This window comes from Carcharodon carcharias, chromosome 9 (assembly GCF_017639515.1).
Source record: "Carcharodon carcharias isolate sCarCar2 chromosome 9, sCarCar2.pri, whole genome shotgun sequence".
NCBI lineage: Eukaryota > Metazoa > Chordata > Chondrichthyes > Lamniformes > Lamnidae > Carcharodon > Carcharodon carcharias.
The window spans coordinates 148,054,189-148,078,415 of NC_054475.1; the positions used below are offsets into that span (position 1 = coordinate 148,054,189).

Consider the following 24,227-nt stretch of genomic DNA (forward strand, 5'->3'; position numbering starts at 1 on the left):
AGAATGGAATTCTAACCTAAAATTGTCAGTGGAGGATTAGCCAGATCTAGGCTGCAAAATACAATGCACAGATCTTTTGAAAGCAGGATTTCAACTGTGAAAAAAGCCAGAAGAGGGCAAAGAGGATTTTGGGTTCATTTTAAGGGGGTTTTGTTTTTAATTTCTTCTTTCATGGGATGTAGGCAACACAGGCATAGCCAGCAATTTTTGCACATCCCTTTTTTCCCTGTGAACTGAGTGGCTTGCTAGGCCATTGCAGAGGGCAGTTAAGAGTCAACCACATTGCTGCCACATGTAGGACGGAGTAGGTAAGGATGACAGATTTCCTTCCGTAAATGACATTAGTGAACCAGATGGGTTTTTACAACAATTAAGGATAGTTTTATGGTCACCGTTACTGAGACCATTCCAGATTTATTAATTGATTTTAAATTCAACTAGCTGCCACAAAGGAAGTTGAACCCATGTCCTCAGAGCTTTAGCCTGGGCCTCTAGATTACTAGTTCAGTGACATTACCATTATCCCACTGTCTCCCCCTAGTCTCCCCAGCGATTGAGTAAAAGGACCAGGAATTGGTAATGAATCTGTACAATTGGTGAGGGCACAGTTGAAATAGTGTACAGTTTTGCACACTCAATATAGAAAGAACATTGGAGCCATGAAAAATACCAGGGATCAGAGGATATCACTGAAACAAAAAAGCTGGGACTGTATTTGCTGGAACAGACAAGGGGCAGGGGAAATGTAACAGTTTTCACAGGAGATCTAATGAAAGATTATTTCCATTGTTTGTTGAATCACTTAAACGATGGTAAAACCTGAGGATTAGAGCTAAAGGCATAAAAGCATGGGGGGATAGTGAAGGGTCTGGATATTAGATTTGCTTTTTACAGAAGGTTTATTAGGTAACGGAATGTATTCCCACAAACAGCTTTTGAAGCTGAGTCAATTACAATATTTAAAGGGCATTGGGAAAAGAGTTAACGTTTCAGGTTGATGACCTTTCCCACAGATGCTGCCTGAACTGAGTTTGTAGCATTTTCTGTTATTATTTTGGATTTCCAGCAACCACAGCATTTTGCTTTAGAGGTTAAAATAGATAGTTCATGTGGAGCTGACACTGGCAAAGACAGAAAGATCTCCCTTTGCTGACATTTCTAATCCAATAAAAATCACTGAAAACTTATAGTTAATGAATCAATAGTAATGCATTTCTTTGTTTGAGCCTGAGTAACAGGGATTGTTAATTTTGATCTGTTCATGGCTTTGAGTCTTTCACTGTTAAAACACTTTTTCTTTTTCTCTCCACACAGTTACTGTCCAGAATGGGCTGGAGAAAGGTAAGTTTTTATTTTGCATCTCAATGTCCTTTATGAAATCTGCTTCTACAGTGAAATGCAAGGACACACCTGCCTTCTCAAAAAGTCTACATTCATAGATTGTGTTCAGATGCAGACCGTCCGACAGCAAATTTAAATGCTATTGAAATAGCTGGCTTTCCTTAACTGTGAATTTTCAAAATGTAGAGTATAATATATTCCCTACAAAACCCTAGTTTGAATTCAATATTTTATAGCTATGAAATATATATTTAAAGTTTTATCTGTAATATTTAATTGAGGTATTCATAAACCATGAGTGAAAAGCTCGTTTGCTTTATGCACTGTGACCTGAATACCAATATGTAGGGGATAGGATTTCATAAATTTGCCACTGCATCTTTTCGTTGCATGAACATTATGACTCTGATTTATTAATACAGTAGTTCCTCACTTAATGTCCTAGTTCCTGAGAAGTGTGACTTTAAGCAAAACAATGTTAAGTGAATCAGATTTTCCCATAAAAACTAATGTATAAACTGGAGTTAGGTTCTTTTGGGCATTTCTCATCAGAAACAAAAATTGAAATATTGTACATGTACAGTACATTCCTGAATGAAATAACTTTAAAGGTAAAATAAATTGCTAAATATATTTACCTATTTAAAGAGGTTGCACCATTGAACAAACTGACAATGAGAATAGAATCATTAAACAGGCAGCTTTTGAATGGAATGTAGGGGCAGGATATTAGGATAAAATAATATTAGGAAAAGATGGGAAAAATACCATTTAGGAAAAAGATTGCAGAGAGTATTCCAGACAGAGAGAGAAAGCAACTGAGAGTGATGGAAGGAGCAGGGAGAACAACAGAAAGAGAGAAAGAGCAAAGTAGCGGCATGAATAATTCACGAGGTTAAACTGCTGAAGTGTCCCGAACAATTAGTGAGAGAAACTGAGAGTTCAAGTTGTTATTAGGTTTTTGCCTGTTTGAGTGAGTTTTATTATTGAACTCACTACCTATATCTTTATCCCAGTCAGGTCCTCGCCCTGTTTTTCCTTACTTACAAACTAAATAAATAAGCATAGTAGAATCAGTTACTCCCTGATGGTAATTAATTATTTAAATATTGCACTTTAAAATCTCCGACTGCTGAATTCAATAACAAGTGAGGCTGATTTCATCAATACATTTGAATTCTCCTCATGTGGCCCACAGGCAAACTTCACTTGTCAGCAATGTTATAACGAAACAATGTTGACTGAATCAATGTTAAGTGAAGAATCCCTGTACACACTCCATTCTTAGCAATGCTTCCCACACCCCTATTATTGTTTGATATCCTTTATTATAGTTGTTGGATGCCTGAACATTTTGGGTTTATCTGGTTGCATTGGTCTTTCATGAGCAAATGAAAAATGTACTTCCCACCAAGTCAATCTCATCCCTCAGACAAAACCATAGGCTCCTTCTGCAAGACGTGATTCTTTCAGCCCATTGTGCCTATGTGTCCTCTTTGAAAGAGCTATCCAATTAGTCCCAATTAGGGCGCGCGTTCCCCTGTAAAATCTACCCTACTCACTTAATCCCCCTGAAGGAAATTTTTGCGTAAACGCGCCAAGATCTTCAAGTTATGAATTGTTTATCATCACATATTGAATATTCAACACTGACTTCATGTCTCCCATAGAAACATCTAAATATGTTTTTAAGATTAAATTTAATTCTTTTGCATGAATTATTTAAATCTTCTGGCAACTGAGACATTTCTCCTGCTTCTTCAGTACACAAATAATATTCCTGCCTAACAACTGCTCCAAAAATAATGGCTGAAACCAGAACCAGATAATGCTCCTGCATTCTTGAAAGAGCAACAGCACAGAACCTGGTGCTTTTTGGGGAGTAATTAATCAGAGGAGAGATACTAATTCTGGGAGCAAAATATTTTTCATCTCAAGCACTGAGTTTCAGCCTCCCAGATCTAGTATAGACTACTGCAATCAGTGTATATTAAAGCTTCCTGTATTGTACTCAGGAATCAGTTTTAACACCAAGTTCAGAAAAACATTTCTTGATGCTTCTGTTGACAATTCCATTTCTTACACCAGGTATCAATTCATACCAAATCAAGGGAATATTGGCCTGCCACGTATTGGGTTGACACGCTCAAACTCATTTCATGTAAAGCTGTAGTAGCTAATTTTTAAAAATTCATTTACGGGTTGTGGGAGTCACTGGCTAGGCCAGCATTTATTGCCCTTCCCTAATTGCTCTTGAGAAGTTGGCAGTGAGGTGCCTTCTTGAACTGCTGCAGTCCCTGTGGTGTAGGTACACCCAGATGTTATTAGGGAAGGAGTTCCAGGATTTTGACCCAGCGACAAAGAAGGACTAGCGATATATTCCCAAACCAGGGTGGTGAGTGGCTTGGAGGGGAACTTCCAGGTGGTGGTGTTCCGATCTGTCTGCTGCCCTTGCCCTTCTAGGTGGTAGTGGTCCTGTGTTTGGAAGATGCTGCCTAAGGAGCCTTAGTGAGTTTCTGCAGTGCATCCTGTAGTTGGTAAACATGACTGCCGCTGTTCATCAGTGGTGGAGAGAGTGAATGTTTGTGGAAGGGGTGCCAATCAAGCGGGCAGCTTTGTCCTGGGTGGTGTCAAGCTCTTGAGTGTTGTTGGGGCTGCACTCATCCAGACAAGTGGAGAGTACTCCATCATACTCCTGACTTGTGCCTTGTAGATGGTGGACAGGCTTTGAGGAGTCTGGAAGTGAGTTACTCACCGCAGGATTCCTGGCCTCTGATCTGCTCTTGTCGCAACAATATTTATAATTGACAAGAAACACTTCAGGCTAACTTTCATCCAGGTCCCAGAAGTGAAAGCAAAGTATACAAATTTACTACCACCCAATCCCCAAGAGGCCTTGTTTCTCTTGATGCAAAAATGTTAACTGCAGTCACTACACGCCTTGTATCAGACCATGCAATTTGTTAAATACTGAGAGATTATCTCTTCTTCCCTTACCTCTTGGTACCCTGCGTTTTTTTGATTGCCTAAATAATTCAGTGCTCAGAAAGAAGATACAATGAGTATCATGTAACAATGGATCCTAAAGTTTATAGGGCAAAAGGGAACACTGAGCAGGAGGTAAGAATGAGATTGAGGAGTGACCAGAAATGCTCAGAGATTAAGGGCCAGGTTTTCCTCTTTGTGGTGGGAATCGCAAGTTGGGAGATTTCCTCACATTGTGATCCTGCCTCCCACCTGGCAGTTCCCACCTGTGCCCTTCTCACAATGAGATGGTGGAGATGGGCTGGTGTCGGGGCTATCACCTCCCAAAGTAAGTCCGAGACAGGAACAGAGCCGGGCAGATGCCGAAGTGGGCAGGTTAGAAGGCCCGCCTCTATTTGCTGGGGTATTGGCCCAGTTCTGTACATGAGTGTCAGGCACCTTAACCCTCACCTCCCAACCTCTCACTGCATTAAAAATGTGTTAGGATGATCAAAGAGCATCTAATTATGACGTGAAGTTGGCAACACCTTTTAAATTTGCCTGTCAAAAGGTTTCTGACTCCAGAACAGGCTTCCCTAATGGTTCCATACCCCTCTGACCTAGTCTGAACCATACCACCTTTAGAAGCCTTCCGAAGCCGACTTGACTCCATGAAAATTACAGGGAATCTAAAACTACCACCCCTGCAATGGAACTGCCAGTGTTGGGATTGCTGAGTGCAGGATCACAACCTGTAACCTTATCCCACACTCTTGAAAATAGCAGAGGATGGGAATGGTGCTAGAAATCCCAGAATTGGGCCCACCCTGCCTCTCCTTTTTTTCTCCTGCTTGACACGGGTTTGACCCGTGTTAGGAAGGCAAGATCCAGCCCTAGGCTTTTGAAGATGGGGAAAGATGTAATGAGGAAAAGAATCTTGCCGAATCTAGGGAAGTGGTGGCTGACTGCTCTTACACTGATGGGGCAACAGAGAGAAGAGATGAGTAAACCAAAGTTGGAAGCTTTTACGAGATATATTAGGATGTAGGGTTCAAGATGATTACAGACGTAGAGCGGAGCAAGGCCATGGAGGTTTTGAAGACAAGAATAAAGATTTTTGAATCATTTCGCTGGAGATAATAAGCAGTGGAGGTCATTGAAAACTGAGATAAGATTTTGTATTGAGTAAGTTACAGAAATAGAATCCTGAATGTTTAGATGTTTGGTTTTGTGAAAGGAAAATCATGTTTAACCAATTTATAGGAGTTCTTTGAAGGATTAACATGTGCTGTGGATAAAAGGGAACCTGTAGACATGCTGTACTTGGATTTCCAGAAAGCATTTGATAAGGTGCCACGTGAAAGGTTATTGCGGAAAATTAAAGCTCATGGTGTTGGGGGGGGTAACCTATTAGCGTGGATAGAAGATTGGCTGGCTGGCAGAAAACCAGAGAGTATGCCTAAATGGGTCTTTTTCTGATTGGCAGGATGTGGTGAGGGGTCTGTGCTGAGGCCTCAACCTTTTACAATTTATATCAATGACTTAGATGACGGGAGTGAAGGAATGGTAGTTAAATTTGCAGATGACACAAAGATAGGTAGGAAAGTATGGTGTGAAGAGGACATAAAGAGGTTGCAGATGGATGTAGATAGGTTGAATGAGGGGCAAAAGTGAGCAGAGGGATCTAGGTGTTCTAGTACATGAGTCACAAAAAGTTAGTATGCAAGTACAGCAAGTAATTAAGAAGACTAATGGAATGCTAAGCGTTATTACGAGAGGACTTGAACATATAAGTAAGGATTTTATGCTTCGGTTATACAGGGCATTGGTGAGACCACATCTTGAATATTGTGTGCAGTTTTGGTCTCCTTATTTAAGGAAGGATGTAAATGCATCGGAGGTGGTTCAGAAGAGGATTACTAGATTGATACCTGGAATGAGTGGGTTGTCTTATGAGGAGAGGTTAGACAGGTTGGGCTTGTTTCCACTGGAGTTTAGAAGAGTGAGGGGTGACTTGACTGAAGTATATAAGATTCTGAACGGTCTTGCCAAAGTGGACATGGAAAGGATGTTTCCTCTGGTGGGTGAATCCAGAACTAGGGGCTTTATCTTTAAATTAGGGGTTGCCTTTGCAGTACAGAGATGAGGGGAACTTTTTTCTCTTAGAGGGTTGTGTGACTTTGGAACTCTCTGCCTCAGAAGGCAGTGGAGGCGGGGCCACTGAATACTTTTAAGGCAGAGGTAGATAGATTCTTGTTAGGCAAGGGAATCAAAAGTTATCGGGGTGGGGGGAGTGGATGAGAATGTAGAATTCAGAACACAAACAGATCAGCCATGATCTTATTGAATGGCGGAGCAGGCTCGAGAGGCTGAATGACCATCTGCTGCTGTTTCGTATGTTCGTGTGGATTTTTTGCAGCATCAAGGGAAGAATATCAGTGAGTTGAGTATGTTGGAAAAATCAAGTCTTGAATGATGAATGTGCAGAGGAAGATTTAGCAGTGTTGGTTCTAAGATGGTGGCCTTTGACAGCACTGCTCCAGAGATGGAAGTAAGTGGCCATGCCAATGGACCAAATATGAGCTTTATAGGGCCACCCAGGGTCAGACAGGATACTGAGATTCAGCAAGTGAACGTTCAGATTGTGTAAGCAGCTGAAGAAAAAAAAGAGGAGAATCACTACCTAAGGTTTCAAAAAATGATTTCAGTCTTCCAAATGTTAAGTGAGGAAAGTTATGGCTCATCCAGGACTTAATTCAGACAGGCATTTGACAGCTCACCAGTAGTTATCAAATCGAGAGTACAGGGATGGAGCTAGTTTTTTTAAAATTCTTATTGCAGGGTTACAGGGAAAAGGCAGAAGAACGGCATTAGGTGAAATGCTCATTCAGAGAGCCAATGCAGACACGTTGAGCCGAATAGCCACCTTTGGCACTGTAACAATTCTTTGATTCTTTCATGGGATGTGAGCATCGCTGGCAAGGCCAGCATTTATTGTCCATCCCTAATTGCCCTTCAATTGAGTGGCTTGTTAGGCCATTTAAGAGTCAACTACATTAATGTGGGTCTGGAGTCACATGTAGGCCAGACCAGGTAAGGACAGCGGATTTTTTTCACTAAAGGGCATTAGTGAACCAGGTGTGTTTTTACGATAATCAACAATGGTTTCATGGTCACCATTGCTGTGTTAAGCTTCAATTCCAGATTTTATTAACTGAATTTAAATTGCACCCGCTACGTTGGTGGGATTTGAACCCATGTCCCCAGAGCATCAGCCTGGGCCTCTGGATTACTAGTCCAGTGACATTACCACCATGCCACCATTGGCATATGTAAAGTAAATTAGCCCACGTTTTTATGAATGTTGTTGCCCAGGGGCAGTATACAAATGGGGAATAGGAGAGAACAGGACCTATGCTTTGGGATGGGACAGGTAGTGATGAGTGGAACTCAGAGCTCCACTTCTACTGTCAAAATCCTCTGGTTGCAAGAAATACTTGCATTTACATAGTACCTTTCTTGACCACTGGACGTCCCAAAGTGCTTTAGAGACAATGAGGTGCTTTTGAAGTGTAGTCATTGTTGTAATGTTGGAAATGCTGCACCTAATTTAAACACAGCAAGCTCCCACAATCAGCACTGTGATAATGATCAGATAATCTGTTTTTGTGATGTTGATTGAGAGGTAGGTATTGCCCAGGACATTGGGGAGGTCTTCCCTGGTTCTTTTCAAAATTGTATCATGGAACCTTTTACATCCACCTGAGAGGGCAGACAGGGCCTCAATTTGGGACCTCTGATAGTGCAGCACTCCATCAGTTCTGCGCTGGGGCTTTGGCCTACATTGTTGTGCTCAATTCGTGGAGGGGCACTTGAACTTACAACTTTCTGAGACGAGAGTGCTACCAACTTGGCCACATCTGACACTACCTCACCTGGTGGTGATAGTCTGCTACATTCTGTATCCTATTGGATAAATCCTATCTAGTTTCTGAAATATGGTTCTATTTAATAGCAAGTGATCATTTTAGTGATAGAGTATGATTGATGAATGAGAAAATCCAGAAAAAAAGGAAGAACAATTAGAAAACAGGAAAGCAGATTTTTAATTGGAAAGATCAAAATTATGGTACAAAATAATTATTATAAGGAAAATAGTTAATTGACACAAAGTGCTAGTCATTGATAAGCCTAGTGCGAGTGCATCCACACAGTAAAAAATATAAAACTTGAATCATGAGACAGAGACTAATCTGGTTGTTGAAAAAACAATTTTGTTCAGAAGGAAATTTTGCTGCAAGCTGTTTAAAAATGTCGGTGGATCTTCCAGATGAATGTATAGATTGATTCAAGTAGTATTTTAAAAATTGGCTTAGAAATGCCAAACAAAAGGGACTGTGTCTTTGTAAATACAGCGAGGGCTCTGATGAGCTTGCTGGCTCACTGCCACATCCTTCCTGCTGACCTCTGCCCAACACTGCAACTGGTATCCTGGATGTGACTGGTGGCAGTGAGAGATCCACAGGGGAAGCTGCCAGATACTGAGCACACTTGTAAAATCTGGCATCTCTGTCTTATTTCTCATCAAAATATGAATCGCTGAATTTTCATGAATCCCTGCCTTAAGCTCAAATTTTGGAAGTTACAGTGTTGCGATGTGTAAGAAATTGAACATTAAAAAAAGGAGTATGATTCAGGATGGGAAGAACCTGAGGTAAATTTAACATTTTTTTTGTTTAATCACTGCAGAAATAAACCATTGGGAACTGCAGTAGGTTGAAATGAAAAGTATCGCAGTTGCCAAGATTTTACTGAAACAAAGCCATGTAAGATCATAATGACCAATTGTTCTGGATACACTAGGCTTTCAATGAGAAAAGTACCCCAAAACTAGATTTCTTCACCAAGCATGTTGTCCTTTTGATCTTAACAGATGAGCTTTCAGTGCTGAATATTCATCCACATCTGTCCTGCTTCTTGCATGGAAACTGAAAAACTGAATGTCATCTTCCGATAAAGAATAATGCATTTGATTGAAAGAGTGGCCAAAAACAAAACAACGTCATTCTAAACACTGAATCCATTACAAACTTAAATTGTTTTTATTATGCTGATTTTTTTTTTGCTGTCAATATTCAGTTCCCAAACCAATTTTAGCAAGGTTAAAACTTGTGCTAAGTAAGAAATGAGTTAGTAATCCAGTAGCATTATTAATAACTGCGATATCTGATGTTTTATGCCATATGCCCAGATCAAACACCATGAACCATGCTATCCTTTCACCAGGTGCATGTTTCACAGTGTTAAATTGTGCAAACTCTCAGCATTCAGATTGAAGCCCATGACACTTCATTTCCCCTTTACCTGTATGCTGCTGCTCTACAGCAGACCCACATTTGGTTAGTAAATCTTTCATATTCAGCAGTCTCTTCCACCTGTCTGTTAAGCCAATATGCCTGAAATAAAATGAATGTTTTAATAAATAATGGCTACCAGCAAATCTCCTGTGACAAGCTTCACGGCAAATGGGAGGAAAAGCTGTGTTATGAACAAAGTGTCAGAGGAAGTTAAGTGCAACATCTGAACAAATTTCACACTATATCCAATAGTATATGTTTTTGTAGATAAGAATGAACAAATCAAGTCCTGAATACTGCTCTCATTTCTGTGGGAAGCCATTCTAACATCTTGCGCTCCTGTACAAATTTGAAAAAAAAACTTGTCTTTTGATCGACTACTGCTCTTTAAGCACCAAGCACACCCCTCCTCTTTCTTGTGTTTCTGTTTTTATCAATACTATTCTGGTCATTGCTGTTCCAAATTATCCACTCTTGTTATATTCATATCCTCTGTCTCACTCAGACTGTTGGTCTGACATCCAGGGCTGGAGGAGCAGAAATCCCCTCCAGTTGAACATTGGGAAGGGGAAGCCAGTGCTTTTAGTCACCATAGTAAACTCAGCTTGCTAACCACTAACTCCATCCATCTCCCAGGCAATTATCTGAGGCTGAACCAGACTGCTCAAAACCCTGGTATCATATTTGACCCTAAGATGAGCTTCCTACCACATATCCACACCCACTAAGACCACCTATTCCCACCTCCGTAACATCACCAGATTCTGCACTTGTCTCCGCTCATCTGTTGAAATACTCATACATGCCATTGTTACTGCTAGATTTGACTATTCCAGTGCACTTCTGCTCAGCCTTCCACGTTCTACCCTCTGTAAAGTTGATGTCAACCAAAATTTGCTGCCCTTGTCCTTATGCGCACCAAGCTCCGTTCACCCATCACCCCTATTTTTGCTGACTTACGTTGCCTCCTAGTTAGCAATGCCTTGATTTTAAAACTCTCATCCTCAAATAATTCCATGACTTTGACCCCTCCTTTCTCTGCAGAGACCTCCAGCCCCATAACTATCCAAGATATTTATGCATCCCCAATTTTAATCGCTCCACCATTGGTGACCATACCTTCAGATTCCTGGGCTATAAGCTCTGACATTTCCTCTCTCTCAACTTCTCTGCCTCTCCATCTCTCCTTCCTCCTTTAAGACACTCCTTAAAACCTGTTTCTTTGACCAAGTTTTTGTGGCTCCTTATGTGGCTCGGAGTCTTATTTTGTTTTTAATGCGCTTGTGAAACACTTTAGGAAGTTTCTTTATGATAAAGGTGTTGTATGAATTCAAGTTGTTCTTGTTTCTTCCAAGTTACAATTATGTCATTTTACATGTTTTTCTTCTCCCTGCATCTTCTGCATTTGGAAATCAAATCTTATCACACAATTTCCCACTCTAAGATTCTTTCTCAAAACCTCAAAGCTTGAATACCTATCTTTCCTTGGCTATTTCTCCTTTCTATACTCTTCAGACTTTTAAAACTCAAGCCTGGCTCCACTCATTATTTTTCTTTGATTTGCTTTGCCTTTTTACCTATTCCTTTCAGCCTTGGCAGTGTACTGAAATATGGTCAATTATGAAATTTGGCCTTTTGATTTCTCAATTTTAAAAAAATAATCAATGAACAATGGCATTGCTTTCATGTGGGGGAGAGTAGTTCCATCTTTTACTTTGTTCTGATGAATTCTACTTTCCACTCATTTGAAATGAGGAACGTGACTATCAATAGATGCATTATTTTTACATTTTACACATCCAGTGTTAGTTTTGAGTTCTTCCAAGTCAGGAAAAGTGCAGCCGATTGCAGAGGAAACTTGCTCCAATAGTGTGCCTCAGCCTCCAATGGCTCATGTGGAGTGGGTTGAGATTGTGCTAATTCCTTCATTTAAGACCCTTCCAGTCAATAGACATCAAAAATTTCTTTTCCATCAACCTATGGTACATTTGAACATAGCTCACTGAGGTGAAAGAGCATTGCACTCCACCTATGCTCCTAGCCTAGTGCTGCTGATACCCAGAAAACTCTGAGCTTTGTTCTTATGTAGCTTAGAATTAGAAATAAATAGGGATTTTATATATTTCCACTCTTCCAAATTATTGAATGAGGATTCTATTTATTAAAATTTGGTGATAAAATCAGTAATATTGCATTTGTTGCCAAATATAATTTAACTTCTTTTAATCTGATCCTCTTTAGACTGTTTAAAAGTAAGGAAATATTTTCTGTCTAGTTACAATACACTGCGTAACATGTTTCCTGTCATTTTGTTTCGCAACAATCCTAATTGCACCATAAATGCAAAGTTGCTTTTGCAGTGGTCCCAAATTAGTGGCTCATGTGAGGAAACAAAATCGGTTTGTCACCATTTTATGGTTTTGCAACACTTTTGAAAGACTCATTGACAAAATGTCAGGAAACTTGCCTGTATGAAATTGATTGTGCATTTGCCTACATAACAATGATCATTGCACTTCAAATTAACTCATTCTGTCTGAAAAGCCTTTGGAAATTGCCAACAAGCATAATAAAACACTAAGTGTAATGTTTTTACTTTTCAAACCAGAAATATAAAATTGGACTCTTGTATTGTAGTCAACAAAAGTTAACATAAGAACTAGGAGCAGGAGTAGGCAATTCAGCCCCTCGAGCCTGCCCCTCCATTCAATACGATCATGGCTGATCTCATTTCAGCCTCAGCCCCAATTTCCCACCCTCTCCCTTCAACCTGTTACTAATTAAAAATCTGTCTATCCCCTCCTTAAATTTATTCCGTGTCCTGGCATCCACTGCACTCTGAGGTAGTGAATTCCACAGATTCACGACCCTTTGAGAAAAGTAATTCCTCCTCATCTCTGATTTAAATCTACCACCCCTTAGCCTAAAACTATGGCCTCTTGTTCTAGAATGCCCCACAAGGGAAAACATCCGCTTCACGTCTACTTTGTCTATCCCCTTTAGCATCTTATATACCTCAATTAGATCTCCTCTCATCCTTCTAAACTCTAGTGAATATAGGCCTAAACTCCTCAATCTCTTCTCATAAGACAAGCCCCACATCTCTGGAATCAATCTAGTGAACCTCCTCTGTACCGCCTCCAATGCAACTACATCCTCCCTCAAGTAAGGGGACCAAAACTGTGCACAGTACTCCAGGTGCAGTTTCACCAATGCCTTATACAGTTGCAACAACACTTCCCTATTTTTATACTCTATTCCTTTAGCAATAAATGCCAAAATTCCATTTGCCTTCCTTATTACCTGCTGCACCTGCTCAATAGCTTTCAGCGATTCATACACGAGGACACCCAGATCTCTCTGGACTGAAGCATTCTGAAGTTTCTCCCCATCTAAATAATAAGTTGCCTTTCTATTCTTCTGACCAAAAATGGGTAACCTCCCACTTATCCACGTTAAACTCCATCTGCCAAATTTTGGCCCATTCACCTAACCTGTCCATATCCATTTGTAAATTTCTTATTTCTTCATTGCAACTTACTTTCCCACCTATTTTGGTGTCATCTGCAAATTTAGCTTAGTACCTTCCATCCCTGAATCCAAGTCATTAATATAGATCGTAAATTGTTGGGGCCCCAAGAACCGAACCCTGCGGCACCACACTAGTTACAGCTTGCCACCCAGAAAAACACTCATTTATCCTGACTCTGCTTTCTGTTGGTTAGCCAATCCTCTATCCAAGCTAATATGTTACCCCTAACTCCGTGTGATCTTATCTTGTGTATTAATCTTTAATATGTGAATATTGCAAAATTAACAGTCCTATTCTTTTAATATTGGATGACTCTCATCACTTATTATTTTCTTTAATGTCTATGCTGCCTTTCATCTGTGCTATTTAATGAATGTTTAAGAAATACTCCACACTAATACTCTCTCCTTGTATATGCTAATGGCTTTGGGAATGTACAGTGAGTCGGGTAGCACAATATGTTTTCTTTATGGTGCTAGGTTATGGACTGCTGAAATGAAGATCTCCGTTTAATGGAAAAAGATTTTGGTAGCCTCAACTTAAGGCTTGCTGCACAAAAGCTGTCTCAGCCTAGTGGAAATTGGAACTAATTTAGCAATTTCAACAGAAAGGTGATGAAGGTGGCTGGCTTAGGGGATGGAAAATTCAGACCAACTGTAATGCCACTTGTGGCTGACATATTGGTGAATTTTCCAAGGCCAATCCTAGGTTTAATGTGTCTGCTTCTGCGCCCACCTCCTCTCAAGCTTCCCCTCCATCCATCATCAAACCAATCCTCACTTTCAATAGAAGAGAATAGTGTCCTGAGAGAAGTTATATATTCCAATACAGATGAACAAGAAACTGGACAAAATGGCTACCTTAATTGAAGCCACTGTCATTACCTGGTGAGATTAATGTAATTAACCTTTTAAACGAAAAACACATTTTTGACTTATAGAGTGAATTAGCCAAATACTTGAGAATATGAAACCATTAAAATAAGTTTCCCTGAAGCCATCTGCATTGTTTTCCACCGGCTCCATGTAATGAATAACTGGCCTACATTTTCCAATTGTAATGCTAACAGTTGTCCATTCCTTTTATTGGGCTGTTTTATTATTGCAAAGCCTAAGCTGCTGTCTCTGTAGAACAGAACTGAATGTCTAATCAACCTTTACGTACACGGAACTTATTTGCTGGTAAATATAGCTACAATGTTTTTTGTATCTGTTAATAGAACCATCTTTGCTTTATCGGATCTTTCTTTTATATTGCAGCTGCGTATCTTGTGGTATTTCACTTATTTTTTGTGATGTTTGTATGGACCTATTGCAAAGCTATTTTTACAGAACCATCTCAACCTTCCCGAAAGGTAATTCAATTTGAGTGAAATGTGCAGCGACTGATTTTTTTTTTTGTTTTGTATGAAGTTCAAACTTTTGTAGTGTTTAACTTCAACATTGTTTATGTAAAATGACTAGATTGAGCAGAGTCATTACAAGGTCTTCACGTTCCAAGGCTCTCTGTTACAAAAGTGGACGATTGCAAGCTGTTTTCCTCAGTCCCGTCTGAGCAGTTGGATGCTGATTTAAGTAGAGCTGTTGAAGAAAGCTGTAGAGAATGCCATGGAAAGAGAGAGTTCCTTTGGACTTCGTTTTGCACACCTTACTTCAAAAAGCATACAAGCATACATATGAAGATACGAATTAGGAACAGGAGTAGGCCATTCAGCCCCTCAGGCCTGCTCCGTCATTTGATAAGATTGTGGTTGATCTGATTCACATTCGCCTACCCCCAATAACCTTGGACCCCCTAGTTAGTCTAGAATCTATCTATCTCTGCTTTAAAAATATTCATTGACCCTGCCTCCACCCTTCTCTGGGGAAGAGAGTTCCAAAGACACTCAGCCCTCTGAGAGAAAACATTTCTTCTCATCTGTCTTAAATGGGAGACCCCTTATTTTTAAACTGTGTCCCCTAGTTCTATCTCTCCCACAAGGGGAAACATCCTTTCGGCATCCACCTTGTCAAGTCCCCTCAGGATCTTTTATATTTCAATAAGATCACCTAAACTCCAATGGATACAGGCCTAGCCTGTTCAGCCTTTCCTCATAAGATAACCCCCTCTCAGGTATCAGTTGAGTGAACCTTCTCTCTAATGCATTTATATCCTTTCTTAAATAAGGAGGCCAAAACTGTACACAGTTCTCTAGATGTGGTCTCACCAATGCCTTGCACAATTGTAGCAAAACATCCCTTCTTTTATATTCCATTCCCTTTGCAATAAATGACAACATTCCATTTGCCTTCCTAATCACTTGCTGTACCTGCATATTAATTTTTCCTGATTCATGGACATCCGGATCCTTCTGTGCCTCAGAGTTCTGCAATCTCTCTCCATTTAAATAAATTGTTGCTTTTCTATTCTTCCTGCTAAAGTGGACAAGTTCATATTTTCCCACGTTTTATTCCATCTACTAAATTTTTGTTCTCTCACTTAACCTATCGATGCCCCTTTGCAGATTCCTTGTGTCCTCTTCACAACTTACTTTCCTACCTATCTTTGTGTCATCAACAAATTTAGCAAACATACATTCAGTCCCTTCATCTGAGTAATTGATATAAATTGTAAACAGTTGAGGCCCCGCACTGATCCCTGTGGCACTCCAATCCAATACTGCAAGAGATTCAACTGATGCAAGAAGTTGTACAAAACTTACTGAGGTGGTATGTTCATAACATAGGATTTTACAAGCTATAAGATCGTTGCAGGAAAATATATAATACTAAGGTCCTTAATTTTTTTTTGTTCCCCATCATAAATGTCGTCTTTGCTTAAGTTCTGCTTTTGCCTTTGAAGCTGGGCAGCTAGCCTGCTTCTGGATGTTTACTCTGCTGCTTTGACTGGCTGTTGAGGATTGAGCGGTAGCAACCGATGTATTGCTCAGGCAGGACAGCTCCTGAATTTTGCTTCCTTATTGAGTGATTGGCAGAAACACTGCTTCCAGGTTTGAATCAAGAGTATAAATGGAGTTGTCAATTTAAATATGTGACCTTTCAACTTTGTAGCCCTGCTAGCTAGGGCTCAATAAACAGCACAGATGTTTGGTTTTAATATAATTAATGCAGATAAATTCTACTATACTAAAACCATAGACTAAGAGATTGTACTTTTTTTTGGAGGAGGATTGCATTTTATTGTCGTATTTCCATTGTGTTTTGCAGAGCTAGTCCTGATGGTAAACAGCAACATGCTGTGAGGGTGAATCAGCTTAGGGTATTTATAGGGGAGAAGAGGAGGGTGATGTGTCTCTGGCAACCTTTCTGATTTCCTGCCATTATAATAGAAGTCTGCTTTATACTTCATGCTCCACTGCTGTACGCTCATTTCATTTTTACATTTTCTGGCGTACTCCTGACAATAGTATTACCATCATCAAATTCCCCCTATTAATAACCGCAAGGCCACTATTGACCGGAAACCAAAAAATACGGAGGCTATAAGAACAGGTCAAATGCTGGGTGTTGTGCGGTAAGCGACTCACCAAAGCTTTTCCATCAAATCAGGAGTGTGATGGAATACTTTCCACTTGCTTGGATGAGTGCAACTCCAACAATACTTGAGGATGTGAGCACCATCCAAGACAAAGCAGCCCAGTTGATTGGACCCCCAAAAACCACCTTAAACATTCACTCCTGCCACTACTGGCACTTTGTGGCTGCAGTGTGTATCATCTACATGATGCATGGCAGTAACATCCAAATGCATGATCTCAACCACCTAGAAGGACAAGAGGAGCTGGCACATGGGAACACCAGACGTTCAAGTTCTCCTCCAAGTCTCACACCGTCCTCACTTGGAACTATATTGCTGTCCTTTTTGCCGCCATTGCATCAAAATCATGGAACTCCCTACCTAATAGCGCTCTGGGAGTACCTTTACCACACAGACTATAGTGGTTCAAGGGGGTAGCTTACCACCGCCTTCTCAAGGGCAGTTAGAGATGGGTAATGAATGCTGGCAGTTATGTCCACATCCTATGGATGAGCAAATCAAAAAGGTTGTGTGATTTTGTTGGATTTTTTTATGTGCTTACAGTTCCAATTGTCCAGGGCTGATAAAGAAAGGTACGAGCGAGAAGATAGGCCTGAAGTACAGAAGCAAATTCTCTTGGATGCTGCTAAAAAGTTGCCAGTGTATACCAGGACTGCAGCTGGAGGTATCCAACATCAAACTGAGTTTTCAAAATAACTAAAAAGAGTTGTGAGTAGTCAGGGTGGTATTCTATAAACATCACCTTAGGTGTGATGTTGTGATCAATGACATTTATAACCTGTGATAACTATGTTACTAACTATGTTACAAGTAAACTCATCAGACTAATTGCAATAAATCAGTAGTAAAAGTAACCTTTTGGCATCCATTTGCAGCTATCCTCTGGCCCAATCTATTCTAGCAAAGTTATTATTAACTTAATTGAAATATTAAAACTAATAACTGGAGAAAAGTAATGATTTGAGTTCAAATATTGTCTTGTGGTACATTCTTACTTTAGCGATGGAGCTCAAATCTATTCAATCCCATGTTCCCTTCTGGTTCAGAGACCATGTGGGAACCATCAAAACTTGATCTATGATTGTGGGGATACTTCTGGTCATGATGCTGTGATTTTTTTTATGCATGCAAACAGAATAGTTCATTTTTAATCTTTAAGATTGTTAACTCCTTGTTAACAGCCAACATGGGTTTTGATTTTTGACATTCTTGTAGTGCCAAGTAGGGAAAAAAAACTTTGTCCATTGGATCCAAACTGCATGTTTGCACTATGCACTCTGTGTACCAAGTGCTGGGATTAGAGGGTTGGCTCTGAAAATTGCTTGATCTACCGTCAACTCTGTAACAAAACATCTTTAGTGTCGCTGCAAAGTAGGAACGAATTGACAGTGATGCTGAAGAGGACTGGCGATGTACATTAACTGTGACACTTAATTAGACGATGTGTGAGTGTCCATCCACCCCAGATCATCCTAAAAATTTTGAAATGTATTTTCTTCTTTTATAAGTATGAATGTTCATGAGACATCTTGGAAAAACTAAAATTTCTGAATTAGCTGGATGGAACCATGATGTTCAGTTCCTCATTGTGGAATCATTGTCTGAAGAGGAAATAATTATAACTGTATTGATCATTACTGATAAATAAATGGGAACGTTTTGAAAGAAAGGAGAGGGAGAAACCTAACTCATCTAACTGTTCTTTTTCTTCTGGCTTTGCTGCCTTCCCAAAGGGTAAAAAAATAACTAATTTTTAAGCAGCAATAGATTTTTGAAGGTGTATCTCAACATTCTCCATCTGTTAGATCCGTTGATATGCAATATTTTAACACTTACAGATTGCTTATAAATAACTATGAAGTAGAGATTTTGACTTGAAAATTCTGGACATTTTGGAATTGGAATCACCGGATGTGCAGGTACTGTCACGTATATTTGGTGGTACTGATCCTTGCTTCCTTCTCTCATCAGCCATCCGATACTGCGACCGATGTCAACTTATTAAGCCTGACCGCTGCCATCACTGTTCCATCTGTGATACGTACGTAATTCAAGTTTTCTCATTGAGAAAATCTAGAACAAAGGAATGAGACTGTTTAAACAACCATATTCTCTCATACAGCATCATACATATACTCTGGATTTCACATACAACAGGTTGAATTGTAACTACTACACAACACCTATAAGGAGCAGTTCAAATGCCTTGATTTGAATGCAGTGCAACTCAGTTGTGATATCACTGCATGCAATGAATGGATTTCTCAACTGCAGTGTTATATATCAGTGGGTGCTGCCATGTAATTAGGGGCATGGTTTCTCTATTGGAGAGTGTTTGTCTTGCTGACCACTCTACACTTTCTGGTTACTGATTTTCATGAACCTCTGCTTCCCAGATACCGCTGATTGTACTTGTAAAAGTGCATTCGGTGTGTTGCTCGCCCGTCTGTGCGTTCTGCAGGTAATGCTGGAACACTTCTGTTTGGATGTAATTTCATCTTTGTGAAACAGACAAAATACATTGAAATATCTTGTACCACATAGGAATTCATCAAGATGAAGGAATAGCTTTTTTTTAAGTTATTACAAGTTGAGATGGTGAACTAGTTCTAAAAACAATACTGAGGAAACAAACTGTATAAGATTGTGAGAAATATATAGTACATTCAACCCAGCAGTGAAAAAATTCCCAAATATAATTATTAAGCATGACAAACTGATTTTTATTTTATGTAGGATTATAGTAATTATCTGATATAATGAACGGTTGTTCCCCTTCCCCCTCCCCCAATCCGGAATATATTTTTCTGCATGGTTAAGTTCCCATCACTGCAAAACTCCTTAGACTCACTAAGCAGAGGTAGGCATGTCTCCAAAAACTAAAGTGGGACAAATGGTGAGTAAATTATTCTGCAAATTAACATCCTGGTACACGCAGTTCACAGAACTCAGTGTCACAAGAAAATGGATGTCACCTTTTTGTTAAAATAGTCAACTAAATTGTTTTTAAAAAATATTTTTGAATTCAATTTCACGGAAAGACCAAAACCTATTTCTCCTGGAGCTACCTGAGGTCTTATTTTTATTAACATGTCCTGTATCACTATTTATCACTAACTGGATTTTATTGTTGTCTTTGTTTCTTAGATGTGTGTTGAAAATGGATCATCACTGTCCTTGGTAGGTCCGAATTGATGTTTAATGAGCTCCTAGCCTCATCAGTCACACTGGTCATGACCAAGACACAAGTCCATTTATAACTAAGTTTGCAGCTTTGTTGCATGGTAGACAGATGATATTTTTCCCTTGGCATTAATGTCTGGATTGTGGAGTTATCCTGTCTTAATTTAAGACTGTGTAATTACCACTTAAATTGTAAGCTCTGTTCAAATGATCCTGCAATAAGTTTTTATAGCTATGTTATCTCCTTGGTGACACATTTTGACATCCCTTTGAGACTGCTATTTAGTTATTGTTCAGTTGTCATTGTGGGTGAAAAACTTCAGTTTGGATAGTGATTTGTTTACATTTTCATCTTGGTGCAAGAGAACAGGGGACATTAAAACTCTACACAATTGACTCAATGGTAGCACTTGCCTCTGAGAGAACAGGTTGTAGATTCAAGTCCCCTGCGAAGGATTTAATCCCATAACCTAAGCTCATACTTCACTGTAGTACAGAGGGAGTGCTGCAATTTTGGAAGTGGTGTTCTCAGATTAATTAAATTGAAGTAAGCCTTCTCAGGTTGATGTAAAAGCTACCGTGACACAGATTCAAAGAAGAGAACAGAGGAGTTCACCCCCATATCCTGGTCAATATTTATCCCACAGCCGACATCAATAAGAAAACAGAATATTTGGTCACCATTGTTTTTTGTGGAACTCTGCAGTGTGCATATTGGCTGCCACATACCCTACATTACAACAGTGACTATGTTTCAAAAGTAAGTCATTGGCTGTAAACTGCTTTTGGATACCTGAGGTCATGGAAAGTGCTCTATAAGTGGCACAATCTTTCTTTCTCTATGATTATGAACAGAAAAACTCAACCCTGAAAATGTTCTTTCTCTCTAGGGTGAATAACTGTATTGGATTTTCAAACTACAAATTTTTTCTGCTGTTTTTGGGGTACTCGATGTTGTATTGCTTGTTTGTTGCTGCCACTGTTCTGCAATACTTCATCATGTTTTGGACGGTAAGTTCTAATTTGCATATAACCCCACCCAAAGCACAGAACATACAGAAATAACACTTGGGTGTTGCCTTATTTTCCTCTTTAGATAGTGACATTAATTGATCTGATGCACAGGCACCACGCGTTTACATTCTTTCACTTTTCATGATTTAAAAATCCTTCTTCCAACTATGAATTAAATTTTTGTTTTTACATATATATGGTCCATTTTTTTCCTCTCGTTTTTCCACTTCAATTCTTGAAGGTATAATCCCTAACTGGCATGCAGATTCATAGATGTTGACAACCTGCCTTGCCCTGGTGGCCCATTCATTGTCTGAACATGAACATTGAGGGCAGAATTTTATGACTCGCTGGCAGGTGCACGCCTGACCCAAACAGATGTAAAATAGCGCAAGAAGACGTTGGGCAAACGTCCCGATGTAATCCTGCACATGAGCAATCTTCAGGTCAGTGGGCACACGCTTGTTTTGGAGTCACGCCTGCCAACAATTAAAAGGCCACTTTAGGCCATTAAAAAGGCAATTGTTCGCAATTTTACTTTGTCCTTGTGATATCGCATGGGTAAAACGGGCAGATGGGCAGCCCACTTTTAATGAACCCTCATCCAAGGGCGAGATAAAAAGGGTCAGCAGTATTGCCAGTGTGAGTAGTGAGGAGTTTAGGAGATAATTTGCTGCTAGTTGCTTATTTGAACTTGACAGCTTCATCTCTATTCTGAGCTTCTGTCTTAGCATTTCTAAGCTTCATTTCAGGACTCATTGGTGTCTCCAAGGCCCCCAGAGGATTTTGACCATATGGACCCTTTCAGGCACCAGACAGCCTTCTGTTACCCTGGTAATGGGGATTGTGCTCTCCGCTGGTGGCACCTCCCCTGAGGAGGAGGAGAGGAGGCCAGATGTCCCTATGCAGCTTCCAAGGGAATGACCTATGGGAGGAGAGGTGGAGGCACAAGGGGCGCAGGGCCAACAGGTGGTCCAAGGGACCTTAGATGATGCCACTATCCTGTTGCCAGGGTTTACAGGCAGCGATGCAGCTACTTCAATATGTCTGAGTTGCAATGCCGAAGGTGGTTCCACCTCTCCATTTTTCAGATGATTGGGTCTAAAATCACCTCCAACTGTGTGGGTGGACACCCCATGCCAGTGGCTCTGAAAGTCACAGTGGCCCTCAACTTCTATGCCTCCGGCTCTTTCCAGGGGTCAGTGGGGGATCTTTGTCAAGTGTCCCAATCAGGTCACAGTTGTGTCAAGCTGCTGACTGATGCTCTGTTCAGGCAGGTAATGACATTTATTAATCTCCAATCAAACGAGGTCAGCCAAGCTAAGTGAGCCAGAGGGTTTGCAGCGATTGCTGGGTTCCCCTGCATTGAGGGTGCAATCGACTGCATCAAGGCACCATTGGGTCAGCCGGGTACCTTTGTCAACAGAAGGAGCTTCCACTCGATGAACGTCCACCTAGTTTGTGACCACAAGGCACAGATTCTACAAGGTACTGTGGCAGCTCCCATGACACTTACATCCTCAGACACACACATGTACCAAGGCTATTCAGTGCTCCAGCTCGACTGGATGGAAGGCTGCTGAGTGACAAGAGCTATCCATTGAAAAGATGGCTTATGACGCCTCTCTGACACCCAAGAACAGAGGCAGAGCAGAGTTATAATAGGAATCATGCCTCCACAAGGGCAGTCATAGAGAGGACCATAGGTCTTCTGAAGATGCACTCCCAATGCCAGGACCTTTCAGGGGGAGCATTACAATACCCCTCCCCTTCCAGCGCGGGTGTCACTGATAGTGGTTGCAAGCTGCACTCTCCACAATCTGGATCTGGCAAGGGAGGGACCCACTGGAGGAAGAGAATCTTGAGGTAACTCCACAGGATACAGAGGATTAATCCAGTGGTGAGTCTGAAGAGGAGCATGGTGAGGAGAACACAGAGGACATGGAGGCAGACCTCTGGATCCTTCAGGGAACTTGTGTTCAAGGGACATGAGTGACACCTTGATCCAATGCTCCTTCAGCTATGCTGCAAAAGATCTGCTTCTACCTCATGCCAGGGGTGCCACCTCTATCCAGGTTGTTTCGAGCCACTCACATTTAGCGCTCCATACTGGTGTGCCTTTCACGTATAAAACTAGTGAAGCATACTTGGGCCATTAAGACAAAAGCAAAATTTATATCATTTTGACACTCGCATTAAATGAACAGAACTATATATGGTGTTAATGGTCGCACCAGCAAACATATTAACAAAATATGGCAGAACAGAAGATCATCCATGAACAGTCCCTCTTATGCTCATGGTGCCTCAAATTTACATTAGTCAGTTATGCGTCTTGTTTGCCCCGCCCCTGCCCCCAACCCCCTTTGCTGGCAGTGACATTGGAGTCAGCCTGCTGACTCTGCTGTCATCCTCTGGCCACTGGATTCTGTGCTGGCCCAGCCTGGGAGGGAGCGGCCAGTTCCATGGCTGGCATCTCCCTAGTCATTGAAGCCTCATTAGATGCCACAGTCACTGGCAGAGGGGCGGAGGAGCTGCTGCTGTCATCTGAGCGCTCTGACAATAAGCAGCTTATGCGTCAACGTGAGATTGCTCTGGGCCTCCCTACTCACCATTGATGGACTGGCACCTAGCTGGGATACTGGGTGCCTCATCCATCTCCCATACTGGCACTGACCTCCTGAAGTCATTGCCTGTGTGAGGACATGAAGATCTGAGTGCAACCCCAGGGACGTCTGATTCTGTCCCTGGAGCTGCCTCCCCATGAGAATCTCCACTCCCGCAATGGAGGAAGCAGTGCGCTCAGTGATGAGCGTCAACACAGCGCTCATGCTTCAGATGGACTCTTCCACAACAGAGACCATGGCACACATACTCATCGATCTCTGCCAGATCCTCCCACTGGACATCCAGCATCTGCCGCCTAATGGACGACTCCAGGAAGTCATCATCTGCCTTCGGTTCAGCATCATCCTGATTCCAGCAGTCCTCTGACTCCCAGCCCCTGGACACTTTCTGTTTCCGCCTTCTCCTCAAGCGATTATGAAGTGCCCTCACCGCTGTGCACCGACATTCTTGGCGACAATCTAATACCCACCGAGGCTTTGGTAACTGTGCTGGTGCCTGATTTAGAGAGGGGGTGTAATGCAGGTGCATCGACAGCCCAGTGGTCCTCTGGCGTCAAGGGTGGCGCTTCAGGGTCTTGTGTTCAAGTGCGAGTTGGCGATTCATGGGGAGAACAGTGACATTTCATTAGTTTAAGTCATCACACTGTTACTGTGTATGCCAGGCGCCCTGGC

General features: G+C 41.0%; 1 protein-coding gene across 1 annotated transcript in view; it reads left to right on the plus strand.

The window, feature by feature from the left end:
* The window catches only part of zdhhc15b (zinc finger DHHC-type palmitoyltransferase 15b), a 52,178-nt gene that overhangs the window by 11,616 nt on the left and 16,335 nt on the right, over positions 1-24,227 (plus strand). Inside the window, exons 2-7 of the mRNA XM_041195859.1 lie at positions 1,315-1,341; positions 14,454-14,548; positions 17,275-17,395; positions 18,703-18,772; positions 19,879-19,911; positions 20,805-20,925. Coding sequence (XP_041051793.1) covers positions 1,315-1,341; positions 14,454-14,548; positions 17,275-17,395; positions 18,703-18,772; positions 19,879-19,911; positions 20,805-20,925 — 467 coding nt within the window. The remainder of the gene's footprint in view (positions 1-1,314; positions 1,342-14,453; positions 14,549-17,274; positions 17,396-18,702; positions 18,773-19,878; positions 19,912-20,804; positions 20,926-24,227) is intronic.